At 43.5% G+C, this 24,603-nt stretch overlaps 1 protein-coding gene across 1 annotated transcript in view; it reads right to left on the bottom strand.

The window, feature by feature from the left end:
• Window positions 1-23,138: 23,138 nt before the first annotated feature.
• The window catches only part of TRIM63 (tripartite motif containing 63), a 35,962-nt gene continuing 34,497 nt past the window's right edge, over window positions 23,139-24,603 (bottom strand). Inside the window, exon 9 of the mRNA XM_085647784.1 lies at window positions 23,139-23,653. Coding sequence (XP_085503910.1) covers window positions 23,643-23,653 — 11 coding nt within the window. The 3' untranslated portion in view covers window positions 23,139-23,642. The remainder of the gene's footprint in view (window positions 23,654-24,603) is intronic.

Raw genomic sequence — 24,603 nt, 5'->3', positions numbered from 1 at the left:
ATCTGGTGTACAGGGGATTGAGCAGTCCACCACCTCCGATGTGACTTCCAGTGATGTCGTGTCAAATGAGTGATAGAATGCACACCTTTCATTTTTCTCTTTTTAAATCATTGTAACTTTTGATTACAGTAATCAGATAGCGCATGCTGACTCGGTGCTCGCCTGTCTCCAATGGCGACCAGAGATATATCAAACAGCTATGGAACGCACTTTTCGCTCCAGTCCCGGTCGCACAGCAATGTTCTGTGAAAATACTCAATGTCCAATCATGTCATCCATATTTTATTTCATCAGCCACTTGCAAGTTTTTTTGCTTGTGCGTTGCTTCAAATTTTGGAAAAATGCCAATCCAGGCAGTTTTCTCCAACATGTACAGTTTAAGTATTATTCATCCTAAGCAGTTTCCATATACCCAATACATTTCGGGCTGCATTTTAGCCCTTCTTCAGGGGAAACTGTAAATGTGAAAAAAACTGACCTTACTCACTATTATCCCTGTTAACATATGTAATATACTTGCATTCCCATATAACATGTTATTTGTTCTTCTAAGTCAGGGGTACTCACAAACTTTCTGTCGGGGGCCAAAATTACAGTGTGGTTAGTGACCGAGGGCCGCACTGGTAGGGGTGGAGTCAGTGGGGGCGGGATCAGTGGGGGGCGGAGCTAGAGTAAAAAAAAAACCTTTCAAAACATTAGACAATGCTGTATTTCACAATCAGATGCAACTACAAAGAGCATCGCATTTTGCAATGCAGTTCAAAAGCTTTTTGAGCTGGATTTGAATCTAGGGAACCAGGATATGTCAAAATTGGGATATGTCAATGAACAAATTACTTACCTTCGATAACAATTTTTCAGGTGGATACACTATTTAAGAACAGATTCCTCACCTTTAATATATCTCCAGGAGCCAGACTGTGTTAAGATTTTAACTGTAGTTCCGAAGTGCCAAAGGGTGGTGATGTGCAGCTTCATGTTGTCTTAGTTTCCCGAAAGTGATACACATAAGTGCCCCCCCTACATATTGATTACAGTTTCTTTCTCGACTCGGTCCACCGCATGGGACCTGGAGTCCAACAAGAATCATAAGTACCAACATGCACATCTCTTGTTTGGGGGCTTTTTAGATGCAAAAAGAAACCATCCCACAGAACAGGGAGGGCAGTAAGAAATACGTGGTTAGATAGAGGTATAACGCACTCATACTTAATTTTGTCAAAAATTGTTCCCTACTTTATTTAAAGGCAACCGCCCCAGGGCGGTTACTCCTGACGTTTGAGATGGCTCAGCGGAAGGGTAGAGTATCTCCTTCGATGTGAAGCCGAGGGAGTGGCAGACAGCTAGACAAGACTTCGAGCAAGGGTGCCTGCTTCCCGATAGAAATATGCCTGTGCCTATTTGGATATTTTGTAAATATGAAGGTTGTTTGGGAGTTGGCAAAAAAAAACATACCTGTGCAGGTGAAGAGACGCTGAAGATTTTCCGGGCACCAGGCTGCTGTGAAGGTTCTCCGGGGCTTCGGGCTAGAAGGACGTCGTCAACAGGGACACATGAATCTCACCAATAGGTGCTTTAAAAGTCAGCTGTATCTAGCGCTAGTTACAGCTGACTTTTAAAGGGCCAAAGCTTCGTGTGTGACATCGGAGGCAGGCAGGCCAATCAGAGGCAAGCAGTAAGCAGAGACGGTGGCCGCAGGAGGAAACGTTGTGAATACGTATTCAAGCGTATTCGCAACGTTTGCTCCTGCGGCCATCTTCCCTGTTTACTCCAAGGAAGGAACTGCGGCATAGTGTAATCGAACAAGGTCCGCGGGCCGCCAATGAAGGCCGGGCGGGCCGCCAGCGGCCTTCGGGACGTACTATGAGTAACCCTGTTCTAAGTCATGTTTTTCACAAGGATTCCCCTCATGTGTGCAATGTAATTTATAAAATGATAACTTCCAGCCATGATGACTCAAAAGCAACTACATTTGCATACCGCATTGCTCTCCCCCTTCCTGATACCTTATCTAACCCATATGTGTTAATATAATGTGCTTCTCACACCACTTTTAAAACTCCTGTTTTCACCCCCAGACGAAAAATTCTCTGTGCTCACACTGTTCAGATGTATACAATGAACACCCCCCTTACTGCATTAACATTGTGTTAAAACACATAAACTAACCAAAATACTTTCTTTGCGTGCCCCAAATCGTGACAATAATCAAAATGTTTACCTGCCCATGTGTGTTGCAGTGTTTGGCAATCCTAAACCATATGAAAAAAGTATACGTCAATGTGTTGCTATTGGAGGCATCCAGTGGATGTCCCCCCAAACATCTTGTATATGCAGTGCAGGTCAGTGCACGTAGTTGAATTATATAAATTGGAATCTCGAATCATGGGAGATCTGCTTGACCATGCTTGTGATTGCCCCCCATTGTTTAGTTAAAACTTTCCTGTCCAGGTCTTGCTCCCATTTAGTTTTGCAAAAAGAACAATTGATGGACGAAATGATGAGCAGTGTCAAACATTCACCCCCAATACAATTGTCTGGGCAAAAATCTATTTTGATCACCATGTCATTCCGGTTTAGAGCCAGCTTTATGCAAATCAGTCTTGACCCTTCTCCCCGCGGGAATAGTCCAGCCTGAACTGCCAGGCCAGGCCCTCCCTTGAGTGAAAACAAGCATCCTAGGACCTGTTTAGGAGTGTCACCCCTCATCAGCCAGGCAAGCTTGACTCCAGTGGCATGGAGAGCACGGGAACCACATCTAGGCATACCCGTCCCACTCAGGGTGACAAATACAAAAAGAACAATTGATGGACTGAATGCTGAACAATGTCAAACATTCACTCCCAGTACAGAGATCAGGGCAGAAATCCATTGTCTGTTTGCTCACCATGGCATTCCAGTTTAGACCCAGCTATATGCAAATCAGTCTTGACCCTGCTCCCCATGGGAAAAGTCCAGCCCAAACTGCCAGACCAGGTCTGCCCTGGACTGACAACAAGCATCCTAGGATAGGTTTGGAGAATCACCCCTCATCAGCCAGAATAGCTTGACTCCAATGTTATGGTGAGCACGGGACTCACATGTGGGCATACCCGTCCCACTAGGGGTGACAAATGCAAAAAGAACAATTGATGGACGGAAATCTGAACAATGTCAAATATTCACCACCAGTACAGAGATCTGGACAAAAATATATCGCTTTTTTATCATTATGCCATTCCAGTTTGGACCCAGCCATTTGCAAATCAGTCTTGACCCCGCACCCCTAGGGGAAAACTCCAGCCCGAACTGCCATGCCAGGTCCTCCCTGGACTGACAACAAGCATCCTAGGAGAGGTTTTGGAGTATCACCCCTCATCAGCCAGGATAACTTGACTCCATTGTTATGGAGAGCACGGGACTATCATTGGGGCATACCGGTCCGACTCTGGGTGCCAAATGCTAAAAGAACAATTGATGAACGGAATTCTGAACAATGTCAAATATTCACCCCCAATACAGAGATCTGGGCAAAAATCTATTTTGATCACCATGTCATTCCGGTTTAGAGCCAGCTTTATGCAAATCAGTCTTGACCCTTCTCCCCGCGGGAATAGTCCAGCCTGAACTGCCAGGCCAGGTACTCCCTAGACCGAAAACAAGCAATGTAGGACCAGTGTAGGAGTATCACACCTCATTCAGCCAGGCTAGCTTGACTCCAGTGGCATGGAAAGCATGGGACCCACGTCCCACTCGGGGTGAAAAATGTAAAAAGAACAATTGATTGACGGAATTCTGCACAATGTCAAATATTCACCCCAGTACAGAGATCTGGACAAAAATTCATTGTTGCTTTGCTCACCATGCCATTATAGTTTGGACCCAGCCATATGTTACTCAGTCTTGACCGTGCTCCTCATGGGAACAGTCATGGGCGTAGAAAGTGTGGGGACGCAGAATATATATATCCCCCAGACTTTGGAGTGGGAGAACAAGGGGGACAAGGGTGGTGGGCGAGGGGACAAAACCAAAAAATCCCTGCCAATGCTATGATTTGCAGGACCATTAGCACGCAAACGCGCTACCTATAATGGCCCTGCACTTGACCTTCTGACCTTCCTCCAGTTATTAGTGACCGATCTGCTGGTCACAGATTGAAGGTGAGTCAGAAGACCATCCACACCCTGTGCCCTTTTGTTTGTGTTAATTACTGATGCCTTCATTCTGGGTGCGGCAGGACAAAGGGAGGTTGGATTTTAAAGCATTGTTTGCTTGATTACTGTCTGCATCCTGCCGCCCTCGGCCCTGCCGCTACCAGCTGCTTTGAAGACTAGGCCTGCAGGGCAATGAGAAAGATATAAAGAGGGAATAGTCCCATTCAGCCTGACACCTGCAGGCTAAAAAGGAGGCTCAATGAAATACAACATTGTCTCGGATGACACCTTTTGGTGAAACAGGGAAGCTGAGATTGGGCCCAGATTTTACATTTTCACATGCACAATTCAGCTTTTAGAAGTGTTTCTCTTTCTGCCATTCACTCTTAATGTTTTTCACCTAATTAATGAAGGGTTAGATTGCAGCATAGGTGACAGGGAGAAGCCACATTTTATTTTGGGAAGTTATGCCTAGCATTATTATTTATGTTGTTATCGTTACATACTTTAGCACATTGAAGTATATTGTGATCTTTTCTGTTTTTAATATTCTTGTTTGACTTCCAGTATGATTTGTTTAATTTATTTTCAAATTTTAGGAGTATAGACAGGAAAAACAAGCATTGGCAATGCCCATTGGTCTCGGCATATAAATGAGTTTAGTGGTGTAGTTGCTATTATAAATATATTAATATACTATGTTTAGGATCAGATGAATAAGTTAGCAGGTTAGCAATGAGTTTAGAAGTAGCAGAATAGTAATGCAGCAGTTTTAGTAGTAAAGCAGTTAAGCATGAGCAATAGAGTAGTGATAGCATTTAAGTTACCAGGAGAGCAGTGATAAAAGTTAGCAAGAGAGTATTAATAGTAGTGTTAGTAAAACAGCAGTGATAGTAGTGCACAGACATGCATGCCAGGGGGGGCCTACATGCCAGTGCACACACACGCAGGGCCAAATGGGTACTCACTGTTACAGGCCCACGCACCTTCCCGATGGTTGAGGCAGCGGCAGTGCTCCTCTGTAATGCCCCCGGTCATTTCGTGGAGTCAATGCAGGCAATCAGCGTTGGAGCAGCAGGCCGGTCCACCATGCCTCCACGGCCTCAATAGTAGTGAATGGGATGCAGTTAGTCGGGTTCGTTCAGCACGTCGTCTGGCTCCCACCAGGGCGAGCAGTTAATGGTGCATGATGAAAGATGTGCCCACCGGGCTCATAATTACAATTGCGGGAGCGGCGGTCCCTGTCGGAAGCCCACCGCAGCCACCTGGGGCAAGTCGCCGCGCAGAGCGGGAAGCTGGGTAGGCCGCAGCACGACCTTCCCCGTTAGGCCCGGCTCCACAGCAGAGAGTTGCATCCGACTTGGGCCTCAGTCAGGCAGGCCTGGGTCGTCTCTTCGCCGCCGCACCGTACTACCAACCAGCAGTCCCAGGTACAGCTCTGCAGGCCCCACAGATACTCCGCCGATCCGTGGCCGAACGCCTCAGCTAGCATATGTTCCACGACCAAGTGTGGCTCAGGGAAGAAGTCACAGCGACAGACTGAAGTCCCCGCAGGTGTGACCAGCATGCAGGGCTGGGTTCGGCCGTGCGTGCCCTGGGGAAGTGCAATACCAGGCGCGGTTTGTGCTTCGTGCGGCACCGGAGCTCCGGAGTAAGCTTGAGTTGTGCAGTAAAGCAGCGGATGGCAAGCAACATTGAGCAGAAAGCAACAATAAAAAAAAAAGTTCTGCAAACCAACTATTCAAAAATGAAAAAATGAAAGTGCAAGGAACCCGTACTTAGGCGGTGCTCTTCTGCCTACAGAGTAAGACTTTTGGCGCGCATGCGCACGATGTAAAGCATCGCGCGCATGCGAGAATCGGGGCAGGTCAGGCAAAAGAAAGTGCGAATGCAGGCAACCAATCATATGAAAAGAAAGCATTTACAAATGCAATAGGACTTGTATTTACGCGAGTCCTATTGCATTGTAAACAAAAATGCGGGCGCCGAAGAAGGCAGGAGTGGGAGTGGGTGGGGGGTGGTAGTGGCCAGAGAAGTCACAGACTGTGGGAGGGAACAGGGGGAGGCAGGGGAACAAAAGAGTTGCTGAAGTAAAGGGGCTGATAGCCATGGAAGGATAAACATGACATCATGGCAATAAGGAGGCGAGACTAATATGCCGGCAACCAATCAGAATGCAGCATTTCAGATGTGAGCCAAACAAAATCATGTGCAGAATGTGGGCGGAGCTTTCCCACAATACTGTATACAGCATCTCTCGACGAGACAGCGCATGCGCTGCCAAGCCAAGACCTAAAAAGTAGAAAAACAAAAAATAATAACAGTTACATGTCAGGATACATTGTATTGTATTGTATTGTAATTGCATTTATATGGTGCTTACTACCCCTAACGAGGTGTTGAAGTGCTTTTTTCAGGGAGTATCATGATATTCCAGAACCCAAAAAGGATTAGTGATGAACTGGTATAGGGAAATATGAGATTAATTTGAGCTGTGGATATGTTAGTCTGTTTTTTGGATTGAGAAGGATAGTGAAGGGATAGAAGAGGAAAAGGTCTGTGTTTATTTACTGCTTGCTACCACTGATGAGGTGTTGAAGTGCTTTTCGGTGAGTAGCAAGCTACTCTGGAACCAGAAAAGGATTAGTGGTGAATTAGTCTAGGGAAATATGAAATTAAGTTGAGTGGTAGACATGTTAGTCTGTTAATAGGATTGAAATGGATAGTGGAGAGATGGAGGAGGGAAGGGTTTACAGTTATATGGTGCTTGTTCCCATGATGAGATGATGAAGCACATTTTGACGAGTGGCAGGCTACTCAGGACCATTAGCACGCAAAAGCGCTACCTATAATGGCCCTGCACTTGACCTGCTGACCTTCCTCCAGTTATTAGTGACCAATCTGCTGGTCACAGATTGAAGGTGAGTCAGAAGAACATCCTCAACCTGTGCCCTTTTGTTTTTGTTAATTACTGCTGCCTTCATTCTGGGTGCGGCAGGACAAAGGGAGGCTGGAGTTGAAAGCATTGTTTGCTTGATTACTGTCTGCATTCTGCCGCCCTCGGCCCTGCCGCTACCAGCTGCTTTGAAGACTAGCCCTGCAGGGAAATGAGAAAGATCTAAAGAGGGAATAGTCCCATTCAGCCTGACACTTGCAGGCTAAAAAGGACGCTCAATGAAATACAACATTGTCTAGGATGACACCTTTTGGTGAAACAGGGAAGCTGAGATTGGGCCCAGATTTTACATTTTCACATGCACAATTCAGCTTTTAGAAGTGTTTCTCTTTCTGCCATGCACTCTTAATGTTTTTCACCTAATTAATGAAGGGTTAGATTGCAGCATAGGTGACAGGGTGAAGCCACATTTTATTTTGGGCAGATCATTATTATTATTAATTATCATTAATTGATTCTTGATATAGCACATGGCTACCCTTAGGCATCCCCGCGCTGGTTGCAGTCAATCACATTCCTTTTTTTACTGCAATTTTTGGAAAAGCCACGTCTTTAGTTGTTTCCTGAAAGAGAGGTGATTAGTTGTGGATCTAAGCTGTAGGGGAAGTGAGTTCCACAGGATAGAGGCATTGTAAGAGAACCTGCGTCCCCCTGATCGTGCCCTTCGAATCTTTGGTACCTTGGCTAGAAACAGACTGGCAGATCTCAGATTACGCAGAGGACGGTGAAAGGAGAAAAGGGTAGAATAAATTGTTGGGCCTGTTTTCCAGAGGGTCTTATGTGGGATGCAGAGTGATTTAAACATTATTCGTTCTGAGATGGGAAGCCAGTGCAGAGTCCTCATTGCTGGCTTAGCTGATTGTTTTCTGGGGATGTTGTATAATAGTCTGGCTGTGCAGTTCTGTACTACCTGGAGTTTACTAAATATGGAGTGTGGGATGCCCAGGTAAAGTGCATTGCAGTAGTCCAGCCGAGGGAGTATCAGTGCTTGGACCATCGCTCTGCGTGCGGTATCTGGGAGTAGAGGTAGTATTTTCCTTAGTTGTCTCAGGATATCAAAGCAAGTGGCTGCTACTTGTACCGCTTGATGGTCAAGTTTAAGTGACTTATCCAGCCAGATTCCTAGGCTCTTTATTCTATCCTTGGGTTTGGGAGTTGGTCCCAGGCAGGCTGGCCATTTTAAATCTAAGGGGCCACTTGCTGTATTGCCGAGGATCATTAGTTCAGTCTTATCCCCGTTGAGCTTTAAGTAAGACTTGCCCATCCAGATGGCCACCTTTGTCAGACAAGCTTCAAGGTCGATTTTGCTACCATCGGGGTGGTTGAGGGCTACCACCAATTGGGTGTCATCGGCGTATGTAACTATCTGGGCTCCTTATGGGAGGACCAGATCAGCTAGGGGTCTCAGGTACACATTGAACAGGGTGGGGCTCAATGAGAACCCCTGTGGAACCCCACAAGTGAGGGGGATCTTCCTTGAGGTGTGGTTGCCTTCAAATACTTGGAACGTTCTGTCCGTTAGCAAGGACTTGATCCAGGCAAATGCTTTGCCTGTCACTCCTACCTCTTTGAGTCTGTCTAATAGAGTGCCATGATTTACCGTGTCAAATGCGGCGCTCAGATCGAGTAGGATGAGTGCCACATTACCCCCCAAGTTGAGGATTTTTCTTGATTCCTCAGTCACTGTTATCAGTGCTGTCTCAGTACCGTGTTTGGGACGGAACCCTGTCTGGGAGGAGTGTAGAATGTTATGGACTTCCAGGTAGTTGGTGAGGGAGGTATTTCCATGTTTTTCTAAATTTTTGCTAACCAGGGGAAGTAGTGATACCGGACGGTAGTTGTTCGAGGCTTCTTGGTTCAGGTTAGGCTTTTTTAGGAGCGCTTTGACCATGGCGTGTTTCCAGCTTGGTGGTACTGTCGCGGTATTTAGGGATAAGTTGAGGAGTTCCAAGAGTGCAGGGAGTTTTGTCTCCTTTACCTTATGTAGCAGGTGCGCTGGGGCTGGGTAACATGGGGAACCTGATTTAACTTTCGTAAAAAGTGTGGACAGGGTAATAATGTCCAGTATTGGGAGGTCGCTCAGTAGGTTCGCCCCCTCTGTCAAACTTTCCACTTTAGTACTAGGATTTTTCGTCTGCTGAGGTGGAGGGAAGGCATTGTATATGTTAAGGATTTTAGTATTAAAAAACTCCGCTAATTCCCTACATCGTTGGGGGTCTGATTCTGAGGGCCTTTCTGGCTGGGGGCAGGTGGAAAGTTTTTTTGCTATTCTAGCAATTTCCCTGGGTGCATTGGCTGCCTGGTTGATTTTTCCTTCGTAGTATTGAACCTGGGCTTGCTTGGTTTCTGTTTGATATAATTTTATGGCCTCTTTATATTTGTGTTTTTTTTCTGGACTGTAGTCCCTCCTCCAGGCCCTCTCCAGTCTTTTACAGTTTTGCTTGGTCTCTCTTAATTTCGGGGTATACCATGGGAGTCTCTTTTCAGTGGGTTTCTTCAAGCTCCATTTGTATGGTATGGTGGTGTCGAGAGATGTTGTGATCCACTCATTAAATTTATCATATGCTTTGATGGGGTCGGGATAGATTGTGGGGTTAGTGGCCTTGAGGGTGTTGGCCCAGGTTTCTGAATCTAACTTTGCCCAAGGCCGGTCCCAAGTCTTAGGGGGCTGGTTGTTGGAAGGGGTCCATGATAGCTTCCAGATCATAGGTATTAAAAAATGGTCTGAGCAGGGGACTGGGGACGGGTTGTTTATTGAAATACTATCTAAGTTTGAAAAAACTGGATCTAGTATGGGGCCTTTGTTGTGTGTCGGGCTTATGACTCTTTGTTTAAGTTGTAATGCCTGCATATTAAGTACGAGGTTGTGTGCATCGCCTTTACTAGGGTCCTCCAGATGTATATTTAGGTCTCCAAGGACGGTGAAGTTGGCAGCCGTGTTTGCCCTCATTGCTACTGTGTTGGTAAGGGAGTCTATAAACATTCCGCATGGACCGGGGGGTCTGTATATTAAGATCCCTGATAGGGAGCATGTGGGATTGAATGTGAGTACGAAGCCCATGCTCTCGCAGTCTTGTAAGATATCTGGTTCAATGCGTCCTTTTACGTGGTTTTTAAGGATGATGGCAATTCCCCCCCCCCCCTTTACGGGGTGTCCTGTCTTTCCTTAATATATAGTATCCTGGAGGGAGCGCTTGCACCACATCTGGGTCTGCATCTTTGTGCAGCCAGGTTTCAGTCAGAAACAGTGCTTCCGGCTGTTGTTCAGTAAGCAAGATGTTGATTTCAAGGTAGTGTTTTGGCAAGGACCTACTGTTCAGCAGAAGTAGTTTTATTTCTGAGTTGGTCTCTCTATTAGCCGAGCGCTGCCCTGAACAGTGCAGTTTGAACGGACAGTTGTTGCAGGTTTTACTACTCGAGATCAGATTAATGTGGTGTTTGCATTTCTCATCGACCGGCTTAAAAAGAGATTTTAAATGGTGCTCTGAGTATGTAAGAAGCTTTACTCTTGGTCCGGGGGTTCTGGTCCCTGGTCCCTGCCGGTCGCGGATGGGCACAGACAGGCTTGCCTTAGGTGCGCCTTCCGCACGCTAATGGCGCGCCCACTACTCGTGTCTGCGCTGCCATGCGATTCATATGGTTATTGGCTCCACCCCCTGACCCCTGCCCTGTGCCCCGCCTCCTAACGCCGTTTCCCTCCACAACAATCGGAACACTACGTGGTGGACCGGGAAATAAGGCGAAATAGCGGGAGAGCGGGGATGCAGCTGGTTACGGTGAGTGAAATGGATTTTTAAGAAGACTTTCAATTTCAATTTTGCGCAGTGTTTAAAATGTTTAAATGTAGTCAGCAATAACAACACTCTTTTAAATACTTCCTCTCAGAGAGATTTGACAAGCATTAATATTTATGTTGTTATCGTTACATACTTAAGCACATTGAAGTATATTGTGATCTTTTCTGTTTTTAATATTCTTGTTTGACTTCCATTATGATTTGTTTCATTTATTTTCAAATTTTAGGAGTATCAACAGGAAAAAAAGGGAGAAAAATAAAAAATGATAACAGTTACATGTCAGGATACATTGTATTGTATTGCATTGTAATTGCATTTATATGGTGCTTACTATCCCTAACGATAGAATGGCTACTGTACATAAAAAAGTTTTTCAATGATCTAGATCTGATTAAATATTATGATAATCCCGAATTAATGTCCGAGATTTCGAAGAAAGATCTAAAAATAAGAGCCCTTTCCCATCTGGAAGAATTACGGATCACAAAAGAGTCAAGTAAAACATCGGTCCAACATTCTCTGATGGTTGAGACTTCTCTCACCATTGAACCATACCTGACCTATGTTGAGTCCCAATTTGAGCGCCTTTTGCTGACACGTTTCAGATTGAACGTCTTCCATAGGCTTGTAGCCTTCCCAAAATGTAACTCCTGGGAACGAATTTTAGTGGCGTGCCCTTGCGATGAAACTTCAACACAAACAACTATGCACACTGTTTTGTTTTGTAAATTTTACGCTGTCCATCGCAATTTATGGTTGACCCCGTTGTTAAGAAAGCTTGGTTTTAGAAGATGTCGTCCTGCTATGCTGCACCTACAATTTCTGAATACTACACTGATCACAAAAAGTGTAGCAATGTTTTTAAAGTGCATTTATAATCATAGATCCAATTTGGGTTGAAAGTATCTGTGTTAAACTAAACAATTTCACATTGTGTGTATACTGAGGATGATATGTTTTTCTTTTTGTAAAAGCTTTTATGGTTATAACTGTTTTTATATAACCGAATAAAGATTATTATTACTATCCCTAACGAGGTGTTGAAGCGCTTTTTTCAGTGAGTATCATGATATTCCGGAACCCAAAAAGGATTAGTGGTGAATTGGTATAGGGAAATATGAGATTAATTTGAGCTGTGGATATGTTAGTCTGTTTTTTGGATTGAGAAGGATAGTGAAGGGATAGATGAGGAAAAGGTCTACATTTATTTACTGCTTGCTACCACTGATGAGGTGTTGAAGCGCTTTTCGGCGAGTAGCAAGCTACTCTGGAACCAGAAAAGGACTAGTGGTGAATTAGTCTAGGGAAATATGAAATTAAGTTGAGTGGTAGACATGTTAGTCTGTTAATAGGATTGAAATGGATAGTGGAGAGATGGAGGAGGGAAGGGTTTACAGTTATATGGTGCTTGTTCCCATGATGAGATGGTGAAGCACCTTTTGACGAGTGGCAGGCTACTCTGGAACCCAAAAAGGATTAGTGGTGAATTAGTGTAGGGAAATATGAAATGAATGTGATTTGAGCGGTGGACAGTTATTTGGATTGCAAAAAGAATAGTAGAGGGATTGAAAAAGGAAGGGTCTAAAAATTATTTTTCTTATTTTTTCTGGGGAGTTCATAGCAGTAGGAAGGGGTTTGGGTTGAGTAAAGAGGAGGTAGAGGGGGAAGAGTCAAATGGAAGGGTTTAGAAAGCCTTAAACCTGCACACATTTCACAAAGTTACAGGGAAATACAGTGAGCGCAGTCCAAGCCCATAGGAACGAGTGCGAAAGGCCCTAAATAGCAAGATGTTGTTTGAACAGCACAGTGGTTGGTTTGCATATTGTATTGTAGTCTATCATATCTCTGTACTGGTAGGACATATATCACAGTCATAGCAGTCATAGAGTGCTTACTGATGTGTGTGTTTGGTATGAGAAGGTTGATGGTTCAACATCATCTACTTATGCAGGGTGGAATAAAAAGGTATATAGCGGGCCACAGATATATTTGGGTCTCAAAGAAGGGGGTTGTAGTTCCAAATATATTCAACTTCTTGTGTTGCAGAGGGCAAAGTCTCTTAGCCATTCTTTCGCCTTGTATCATAACTGATTCATCATGAACAGGAAGTCAATAAATATTCAATTTTACATAGCGCCCCTCTCTGTGATATAGGAGTGGCTGATGTGCACAGGCCCAGGATATGGGGTATGGGACCTGAATGTGCAGGTTCACCCAGCATTGCTCTGGGTTATAAGCAGGGCCACAGGAATTATGCGGCAGGAAAGGGCCACATTGTGCGTCAGGGTTGAGTAAATTATTTGGCAAGAAAAAGCAAATTATGCACAGTAATGCAGCACATTTTGTAACACTTTTACTTCATTACTTTTTCCTTTTTAAACTTCCTAACAATATCTGCACATTAGGTGCCCCTCTTTAGTATCAGTTTAATACCCAAATATAGCACTAAGCAACAGAAAGGTGTTCAGTCCAGCTTTGCAAAGGGCCTTCCACTGCGCTGAAACACGTGTCGCTGCAGTTTTAGTAACTGTTGAACTGCTTGAGCCGGAAACAATTTTTTTGTGGTTAAAATTGCAGATTATGAGGCAGATGGTGGATCATGCGGCAAATCTATAATTATCAGAAAATCACTGCACAATTGCATAATTACAGTGGCCCTGGTTATGAGGTTGTCCCAATCCCCTCCTAGAAATGTATTGTCTCCTGTGCCCCTGGGAAACGTCCAGCCTGAACTGCCAGGCCAACTCCTCCCTGGACTGACAAGAAGCATCCTAGGACCGGTTTAGGAGTATCACCCTTCATCAGCCAGGCTAGCTTGACTCCAGTGGCATGGTGAGCATGGTTCCCTTGTCAGGACTTACCCGTATCACTTGGGGTGACAAATACAAAAAGAAAGAACAATTGATGGATGGAATGCTGAATAAAGTCAAACAATCACCCCCAGTACTGAGATATGGGCAAAACTCCATGACTTTATTTGCACTATGCCATTCCAGGTCAGATCCAGCCATATGCAAATGAGTCTTGACTCTGTGCGCCATGGGAACAGTCCAGCCCGAACTGCCATGCCAGGTACTCCATAGACCGACAACAAGCCTCATAGGACTAGTTTAGGAGTATCACCCCTCATCAGCCAGGCTAGCTTGACTCTACTGGCATTGAAAGCACGGGACCCACGTCTGGACATACCCATCCCACTCGGAGTGAAAAATGCAAAAAGAACAATTGATGGACAGAATTCTGAAAAATGTCAAACATTCACCCCCATTACAGAGATCTGGGAAGAATACATAATTTATTTGCTCACAACGCCATTCCAGTTTGGACCCAGCCATATGCAATTCAGTCTTGACTCTGCTCCCCATGGGAACAGTCCAGCCTGAACTGCCAGGCCAAGTCCACACTGGACTGAAAACAAGCATCCTAGGTCCAGTTTTGGAGTATCACCCCTCATAAACCAGGCTAGCTTGAATCCAGTGACACAGAGAGCACAGTACCCTTGTCTGGGCATACCCGTCCCACTTGTGGTAACAAATGCAAAATGAACAATTGATGGACCGAATGCTGAACAATGACAAACGTTTACCATCAGTACAGAGATCTGGGCGAAAATCCATTGCCTTTTTTTCTTACCCTGCCATTCCAGTTTAATCCCTTTCATATGCAAATCAGTCTAGACACAGCTACCCATGGGAACAGTTCAGCTCGAACTGCCAGGCCAGGTCCTCCCTGGACCAAAAACAAGCATCCCAGGACTGGTTTCATAATATCACCCTTCATTAGCCAGGCCAGCTTGACTCCAGTGGCATGGAGGGTATGGGACCCACTTCTGTGCAGACCCGTACCGCTCGAGGTGGCAAAAGCAAGGCTGGGTTCAAACTGGGGTGATGTGGTGAGCAAAATAATTATGGATTAAACCCAGATCTGTGACTGGGGGTGAGTGTTTGAAAAGTTTCAACGCTCTGCCCATCGTTTTATTTTGTTTATTGGAGTTAGGGTGTTTGTTACCCCTTCACTGGACCTAAACATCGCATAAACATGCAATTTTAATTAAGAAATGTTATCACCATGATATACAAGTATTTTGAGATGTGTGTGTATATATATAAAATATGTATTTTATTTTTTGATTTTCTAGATATTATCTTTTGTGGGAGTTGTGTTACAAGCATTTGTGCTAGCCTGGAGAAGGTGGGGAATCACAAGATACCACCGAAACGCGTCGCTTTTTTGTACAGATTTTATGGGAAGGACTTACACAACGACTCTGGACACCGAGAAAGCATTAGGTCCACAAAGGCACAGGCAATATCTTGGGATATAGTTGAAAAAGAAACTTGACACATTTATGAAATATGTACTTATGAACTTGTCAGTTTTTGAGTTATGCATCTTCGAGTGCCTGTGAGATTTATATTATAAGACATCGCTGCTTGTGTACTTCCCTCAAAGTCTTTTTGTCTCCCTCATGGATTTTGTGATAAAATGTTTTTAATGTTTTTTTAAAGTTTTTATGATACATAATAAATACACTGATTATTCTATATACACTACCTTTCCGGACTCCTATTGGTGCTAATACCTGACTCTTGTGAGTGAATGTGAATGAACGGATGTATGCTACATAAGATACCCAAGGGGTATCACAGGATTCAAACCTAAATCTACATTCACGCCCACCTTAGGCTCAGTGGGGCACAATATAGAAACTTTTGAGAGAGTTGTTGAGATTGAGGTTCAAAACATCCTAAAAAATGAATTCACTCAAACACATAATCTAGACAGAGCTCAGCGAATAGCTATTAGTACTCTTAAGGAAGATCATTCTATCACGATCAAACCCGCTGATAAAGGGGGTGGGGTCGTGGTGTTTGATACACATGATTATGACAATAGAATGTTAAGCTTACTTAATGTTGCGGAACACTATGAAAGAATTCATGAAAAGGAGATTAGTGCTCTCTCCAAGAAATGTAGTGATCTCTTAAAAGTAGCGAGAGAAGAAAACTGGATTTGTGAACAAGAATACAAGTTCCTACACAACACCAACCCTAAAATCCCGGCCATATACGGTCTTCCGAAGATCCACAAGGACCCCCAAAATCCCCCCATGAGACCCATTGTCAGCTGTTTGGGTTCTATTCTAGAACCCTTTAGCAAATATATTGACTTCTTTCTTAAGCCCATGGTTAGTCAGCTTAAATCCTATGTTAAAGACACCACCCATATTATAGGTTTGGTTGAGAACAAAATGTTCTGTGAGGAGACTCAATGTCTTGTCACTCTTGACATTGAGGCTCTTTACACGAACATACCTCAACAATCCACTGTCCAGGTCATTGAAGAGATTCTTAACAACACAACACTTGAGGGAGTTAACAAGGAGTTCATTATTGAATGCACCAACTTAGTATTGAAAAATAATATTTTTCTATTCAGAGACCAACTCTTTCGCCAGAAGAAGGGGACCAGCATGGGCGCAACCTGTGCGCCCAGTCTAGCATGTCTATATGTGGGACATTTTGAAAATCGGCATATTTACAACCAATTGGCACCATTTTATGAAAACATCAGCGAATGGCATCGTTTTATCGATGATGTATTCTTTATTTGGACTGGTCCCACTGAACAGTTAGAAGAGTTCCTGAGTTGGTTGAATCTAGGGGATACCAACTTAAAGTTCACAGGACATTACAGTAAGGTTAGTGTGGACTATCTAGATATCACGATTGGAGCAAGGGGTGGTAGATTGGAAGTAGAACTATATACCAAACCTATGGATAAAAACACTCTTCTTCACTACTCCAGCTACCACCCTAGATCCCAGAAGGATAACATTCCCTTCAGCCAGTTTCTCAGGCTAAGGAGAAACTGTACAGAGCTAGATGATTTCTACAAACATTCACAGGTCCTCAAGAAGAAACTAGGTGACAGAGGCAATCCCAAAAAGATGTATATACCATTCTTTCAAAAGAGCGCGCTTCTACAACAGAGAGGCCATGTTTGAGCAATCTAAAAAGAAAGAGGATAAGATGACCAAGATAGTCTTTGTGAGTCAGTTTTATGGAATCAGCAATAAGATCAAAAATGTCATTAACAGACATTGGACTATATTGAACAATGAAGAGACCGTGACACTAGAGAGACCGATTTTTGCGTACAAACGTAATACCAACTTACGCAATCAATTGGTCCACACGTATAGAGAGGTTAGCAATCAAAAACAGAAAACGATCGACAACTCCAAACCAACGGGCAATGTAAGATGTGGCAACTGTTCAGTGTGTGCCCAGTGCATCGTGGCCAAAGAGATACAACATAACGGCAGAACGATCGTGACACACACTCTCAATAATTGCCGTAGCAAGAACATCATCTATTTCCTGAAATGTCCATGCGGACACGCCTATATTGGTGAAACAAGCCGAGAACTACGAATTCGCCTCCTAGAGCATAGATCAGCTATTAAGACTAAAAAGACGAATGCCCCCCTTGTTACACATTTTTTGGAACAGGGACACCATGAAAATGACCTTTCATGGTTCATCTTAGAAAAAATTACACTAAACAGAAGAGGGGGCAATATGGATGAGAAGAGAAAGGCAAGAGAACAATGGTACATTTGCATATTCAACACGATTAGACAGGGCCTGAATTCACGTGAGGAATGGGAAAAACTTTTAAGATAAACATCTTATAAGAGAAATATGGCCCATTCATATCTTGTGTCTCTCGCCTGGTTTATTTTTGTGGATCTGCTATCTTACAACCATCTCTAGATATCCTGAATTCGTCCCGTTACTATTTCTCTCTAATGTATGATACTATGGGCTCCTACACGTAATAAGTATAGGTTGGGAGGTTGTATTGATACATTAGATATTAGCTTTTGAACTTTACTGTTCAAACCAGGTGTGTCTCAGGCACCAATTAAATGCATCAGGCCTCACTTAGGGCAACCACACACTAGGATCATTTATTTTGTTATTTTGTTATTTTTCATGTCACCTACTCTGGACTATCGGTAATGCAGCATACTCATGTATGAGTTTGTCTGCCTTTGAAAATAAGACTGATGGCAGGGATTTTGATCCCTCTGAGGTGATCAAAGATAAGATAAATCAGTTTATGTCCCGACGTTATGTAGTGTTTTCTCAGCAATATAAATGATGGCGTCCTAAACATAACCAACTTTAGGTCCCCATAGTGTTATTATATATATTTTTTTAATTAAATTTATATATCTTTTGGGATGTTAATCTTATTTGTTTTTATTATGATTTTCGCCACGTATCCATTACCGCTCCTCAATGGCGTCGCCCTTCGCCATTACGAGTTCGCGTTCTTTTAATATTACGTTCATTCAACTCGGACCCACTCCAAGATGGCGGCCAGTTTGAAAGGGATTAGCCCTATTTCTATTTCCATGACCCAATTCACAAGTGGAACCAATCACGGCCTTATAAACGGTTCCAGGATGAGGCTTGAGCTACCGAAGCATCGGACGGTGATCAGAGGCAAGTCGTGAGGCTCTTTAGTCCCGGTAAGTCTGCTTTACCACTCGGTTCGCTGGTCCACGTAGGCGTAGGGCACTGATAACATAGGTAAACTTTAGCCGGTCGGCTTGTCTAGGGAGTTGAAATATGATTTTATACTTCGTGTGGATTAGATACATTTTTCTTTGGAACTGGGAACGGACTTGGTTTCTATAATATCGGGGTTTAACAATATTGTTAGAGCACTTTAGGCTCCTGCCATTGCAGCATCAGATGAACAGTAGAGGCAGTGGGGAAGGCTTTGTCAGTCCCGGTTGAACCTTCAACCATTTGGTTCATTGATTAACACAGAACGGGATAGTGTTACCTTATACAAACAATATTTCGTTTGGACATCTAACGGTGAACGTCTGGGATTATATACATTTCACCAGACTACGGGGAGTTGGCCTGATGTTATTATGTGAGCCCTAAGTGGCTAAGGGTATGCCCAGACGTGGGTCCCTTGTTTGCTGCGCCACTGGATTCAAGCTTGCTTGGCTGATGAACGATGATACCCTGAAACCGGTTACATGATGCTTGTTTTCTGGGACTGGGGGTGAGTGTTTTAAAAGTTTCAACACTCCATCCATTATTTTGTTTTGTGATATTGCTATGTGCACCCTAAGTGACTACGGGTATGCCTGGGTGTGGGTCCCCTGCTTGCTGCACCACTAGCTTCAACCAGTCTGGCTGATGAGGGGTGATAACCCAAAACTGTCCCATGATGCCTGTTTCCAGCCCAGGGAGGACCTGGCTTGGCAGTTCGGGCTGGGCTGTTCCCATGGGGAGCAGGGTCAACACTAATTTGCATATGGCTGGGTCCAAACTGGTGTGACATGGCATGCAAAATAATAATGGATGAAACCCAGATCTATGACTGTGGGTGAGTGTTTGAAAAGTTTCAACACTCATCATTTTATTTTGTGATGTTGCTATGTGTGCCCTAAGTGGCTAAGGGTATGCCGAGATATGGGTCCCTTGCTCGCTGCAATACTGGACTCAAGCCAGCCTGGCTGATAAGGGGTGATACTCCAAAACCGGTCCCATGATGCTTGTTTCCGCTCCAGGCAGGACCTGGCTTGGCAATTAGGGCTGAACTGTTCACATGGGGAACAGGGTCAAGACTGATTTGAATATGGCTGGGTCCAAAATGGGGTGATGTGGCGAGTAAAATATTGATGGATTAAGCCTGGATCTGTGACCTGGGAGAGTGTTTGAAAAGTTTCAACATCTGTGCATCATATTATTTTGTGATGTTCCCATTTAATTTTATGACATGGATTGGGATGTTGTTAATATGGAAGAAATGCTGACTTGATGATATTTTTAAACAATACTCTTGCAAACTCTACATTTTTGAAATTGTATTCTTTTTACTTACCAATTGTTGTTGGTTTTTTTGGTGTTTATGTTTATATGTTTTTGTTTTTATAGATGCAGTGATATCCTTAATGATGTCACAAATTATGTCACTTACGATTTCATGTGTGATGTCAAAGACAATGGGGGGGTGAAATATGGTTTATACCGGGTTCCATACCTGGCACATTTTAATGGTTTTAAGAATTTGACCCAGAACCATAACTGTTTTTATTGAATACAGACACACACACACACACCACACACACCTCCCTCTCAATATTCTGACGTACAGTCACTTAGGTGTAACAATATTTCTGCCTTGTCTGTTTTAAATCCTAACTTTTCACTTCTTTGCTTTTAATTTTCAAAATATTAGTATCCCTTTTTTTCCTTGAGAGACTCTTAGGTACGATTTTTTTTATTTTTGAGTAATTTTTCTTCTAATTAATATGTACAACACATGTTTAATCTTCAATCTGAAGCGTGTGCTGTCTTTTTGTTTTGTAAAATTAAAAAACTAAGAAAGCAGAGATATTTTCACACTTGTTACCACGTGCCCTAGCACTTCTGCAATGTTGACTATCAGAGGTGTATTTAGAACTCGTCTGTTTTTTTATATCCTTGAGTGTATCTAGACATCTCTCAACATGCTTATTTCCTTTCTCCAGGGTGCACACCAAGAGGAAAACATCCATCATAACGCAGGCATTACATCTTAATGCCTTTACAATGCAAGTCGTCACAACGACGTGTTGTTACATTGCATGCCATTACAAAGCAGGTTATTTTCAATCTAACACCTTCCCTACCGTTGCACACACTGGAGTTGGAATAGTAAATTATACTATTCCAAACTCCAGCGCCCCCCTACAGCAAGTCATTGTAACGACTTGCGTTGTAATGGCATGCAATGTAACAACGCATCGTTGTAATGACTTGCGTTGTAATGGCATGCGTTGTAAACGCATGCGTTGTAATGAGTGCTATTCCCACCAAGATTGTCCTGTCTTAATGAGATACGTTCAGACTGAAAATGTGCGTATGTGATATGCTTGTATTTGTTTTGATTTTGATATGTTGTGTGGTGAATTGAATTATGTCATTATTAAGGAAGTTTTATGAAGAATTAACTTACGTAAAAACCACAGTGGATAAAAAGTTGTTATGACCAATTTTATTTTAGATTACAATCATGAAATATTACATTTTTGTTATTGATTAAAAAAAAGTCATGATAAAAAGATAATAGTTAGTAATATGAGAGACAAAGTTAGGGTGGAGGTCAGCGTTGAAAATGAAGGTTAGATTAAAAGTTAGATTTGTGGACAGTGTAGTCTAAGAATAAGGTAAAAAAAAAACTGTGCTAGATATAGGTTAAGAAGGGTTAATACTGGGGCCGTGGGTGAAATGCATTTTCTTTACAAACGTACTCATTCTTAAATGTACTCTTATTGTTGACCATCAAACGCTTTAAGACAAATCTTTATGGTGGGTTCTTCATCACAAATGTTCTGCCTCAAGGCATTCCTCATCGAAACATAACACTGGTGAATATAATTGTATCTAAGGGGATATGTGTTGAGTTATGCCATAACACGCCTGAAAATCCAAGTCGTATACATCATTTAACAAGGAAACAACACAGAATACCCATTGTTGGTGATTGTTAGAGATGTTAGACTGTGACTGTATGAAGAATAGGTGCTGGAAGTAGGGATGCTGGGGGTGCTGCAGCACCCTCAAAATACCCATGCTGGAGTTCAGAAGGGGAATGAGCAATACAGATGTCTTTACATTTTGTTTGTATCTGAGCACATTAGTGGTGCCTTCAAAGGCAGATGTGAAATGTCAGGCTATGTCTTCAGGCAAATTACTGCTTATATTTTTAATTGGTGTTTGCTTTTCTTTCTCTGGCTGCACATTTAGAGCATTGTGTGGAGTGAACTATGTGACAATCTTGCTGGGGTACCTGAGAGTGTGAAAAGGAAACACTGTAGGATGTCAGTTTTATTTCTAACACACAGCAAAATGTAAATACCTGTAAAACAACTGTACATATATTTCAAAATATATCAGCATGGAGGAGAGCACAAACGAAGCACATATTTTTTTTAAAGTGTGATGAAAACAAACGATTTAATAGGATCAGAGCAAATCAATGCACTTTACTACCTAGTGTGAAAGAATGAGTCACACACATTACTGTTTGTGGGCTATGGTTTTATCAGTAAAACTGCATGCCAGTTCGAATTCTATAGCCATTTCAACGGATACTATGCGGTCAGTAAATGTAAAAGATTTACAACAAAATGTTTCAAAATGCACCACAGTCCATGTACCACTGCCTTACCCCTCTCCTGCTGAATGGGTGAGGTTCATTTTCTACCCTTGTTCTTTGTGTGTTGAGTGAATTTTTCACAATCCCCATCACTTTCAGTAATGTAACATTAATGGCACTACCCCAATCTGAAAATTGTTTCAGCTCCACTGCTCTGAAGTGAACTAATTTCCCCCTGTGCTGAATGACCCCTTTGGTGTACTTAGATGTCTGAATATGTGGGGTGCTCATAAATATTTAATTACACATTTTTATAACCACAGGGCATATGGCCGGCTAATGGTACGTCAGTGTCATGTGATAGAAGTGTAAGGTTAGACCAGGTGCCCATACTGAAAACCTGGGGCATAGTTCAAAAGGATTCATGAAGGATTAAGGGACAGATTGTGACAAGATTGTTATTTTTTTTTTGCAAAAAAAATTCCAGGTTCATGTATAGCGGTGCGCAGTTTGAGACAAAGTGCTTGGCTTAGGTGGATACAAAGTGTTCTTCTAATATGAGTGTGAATCCTTTTATATTGAGGTGAGCTGCTGCACCTTCCATCCTGCACCATCCTCAAGATCTGCAGGAACATTTTCGAGTCAATAAAGCCCACTGCACTGGCCCACCTGGCTAAAACAAATGAACAATCTCAGGAAGCAGCAAGTAGCCATGACATGGTCAGACTTGAAATTCAGGGGAGACGTCTCCTCAAGCCACAAATCCATAATGTTATAAAATGAGAGCTTCACGAAATCTGTTGCTGCTGCAGAAGAGGTAGTTGCATGTCTAACCTTAGCTGGACATGTATTTCATTTTACCCGAGCCCTTCCAAAGGGTCACCTGCCACGTGATAGGCTGGGACCCAATCCCAGGCCACCTTTCATTTCAGATGCAGCATCCATTGGAGGATTGGAACATTGTCTGCCTATGATGACTGACAAGGGTTTGAGTTATGGATGTTTTAGGCTGTGCCACAAAATGAGCTTACCGAAGCCAACTGCAGTGTGTTCACACACAAAGAGCACAAGAAGTCATGAAAAGCACATACCCGTTTGTTTTATTGAAAGAAATACAGTACGACAAAAAGTCCCTGGGTCGCTTATCTTAGTGGTACCAAGGCATCCACGTTGTGAATATAAAAAAAGTGCGTTGTGGAGGTGCTGATGCGGGGCGTCCGCCCCTACAAAATGTAAGAAACTACACCGGACCAGGGCTCCGAGGTCCAGCCACACACCCAGATCCCATCACAAAGCTAGTGCATCCTACAGCTATGTACAGAGAGAGGAGATAAAGGCCAAGGGCCCCGTAGAGAAACACAGAAAGTGTTCTTTGAGCACATTTCCAAAAGCTTTCAAGGAGTCATGGTTCCTGTAGATCAACTTGGGCGATGCTCCTGTGCATCCACGTCACACTCTGCCCACTCCTTACTGTCCTCAGGGGGCAAGGGGTGGCTGCAGGTTCAGGGCGCCCCCAATCCATGTCAGGCAGTTTGCGCAGTGAGGGTTTTCCTCATCTTCGGGAGTTCAGCGACGCAGTCATTGCTGTCCTGAAAACAAGAAGTGCGACACGTGAGCGATGAATGCCCTGGTGAGGTGTGTGACGGGCAGAGCAACAGGCGGGGGTGTTGAACCACAGGGGCAGATGCGTGACTGGTAGATCTGAGGGCAGGGCAGTTCATTCATACAAAAATGATGTGCTTTTTTCCGAATGTATGTGTACATACTGGAATGTTTGTCGCAGCAGGGCTTGATGGGGAGGGCAGCTTGGCCACAAATGGCAATAAAGTGTACATTACGCAGAGCTACCTGATCATACTAACACGTTTGATCGGTGTGGGTGGGGCTGGGTCATTACTCCACAGCTCCAGAAGTGTTCTGGCAGGGCTGAGGTTAGCGGTGTCTGATCACCGAGGCAGTTGAGGTTGGCAAACCACAGAAGCTGGCATGTAATGGTTGGGGCTGGATGCAGGGTTGCCTGACATCAGAAGTATATATGTGGTGGCTTCAGTTAAGAGTTGTCTCACCACAAAGACAGGTGTGTGATGGATGTAGCAAGAAGCAGGTAATAGGAAGGGGTAGGCGTAGCCATAATAAGAACAAATAGGACGGGGAAATGTATCAGATAACTAGGAGAAATTTGAGTCTAGTTAAAGCAGGAACAAGGATCAGAGGACTCATGTATCATTTGGGGAGGTAAAGGGCTAGATGGCTGTTTCCCTGCATCTCGGGTGGAGCAGTAGTCCTATCTGTATGTATTACAACTATACGTTCCTATTTTTGTTTCTGTTCCCATCATCATCATCTCTGAATGACTCACCCTCGCATTTTCTCTTAAATCATTGGGGCAGATTTATGTTAACTGGCGCATCCCTGCATATCAGCAGGGATGCGCCAATTATTATGCGCCACAGCTGCGCCACCATGGATGCGCTGCATTTATAATGCGGCGCACCATGGGGCAAAAACGGCACAGATGCGTGATGCATCTGTGCCGTAA

This window comes from Triturus cristatus, chromosome 3_2, assembly GCF_964204655.1.
Source record: "Triturus cristatus chromosome 3_2, aTriCri1.1, whole genome shotgun sequence".
NCBI classification, from domain to species: domain Eukaryota; kingdom Metazoa; phylum Chordata; class Amphibia; order Caudata; family Salamandridae; genus Triturus; species Triturus cristatus.
Note: the sequence above shows the minus strand (reverse complement) of the source record. Positions and strands in the feature narration are given on the sequence as shown.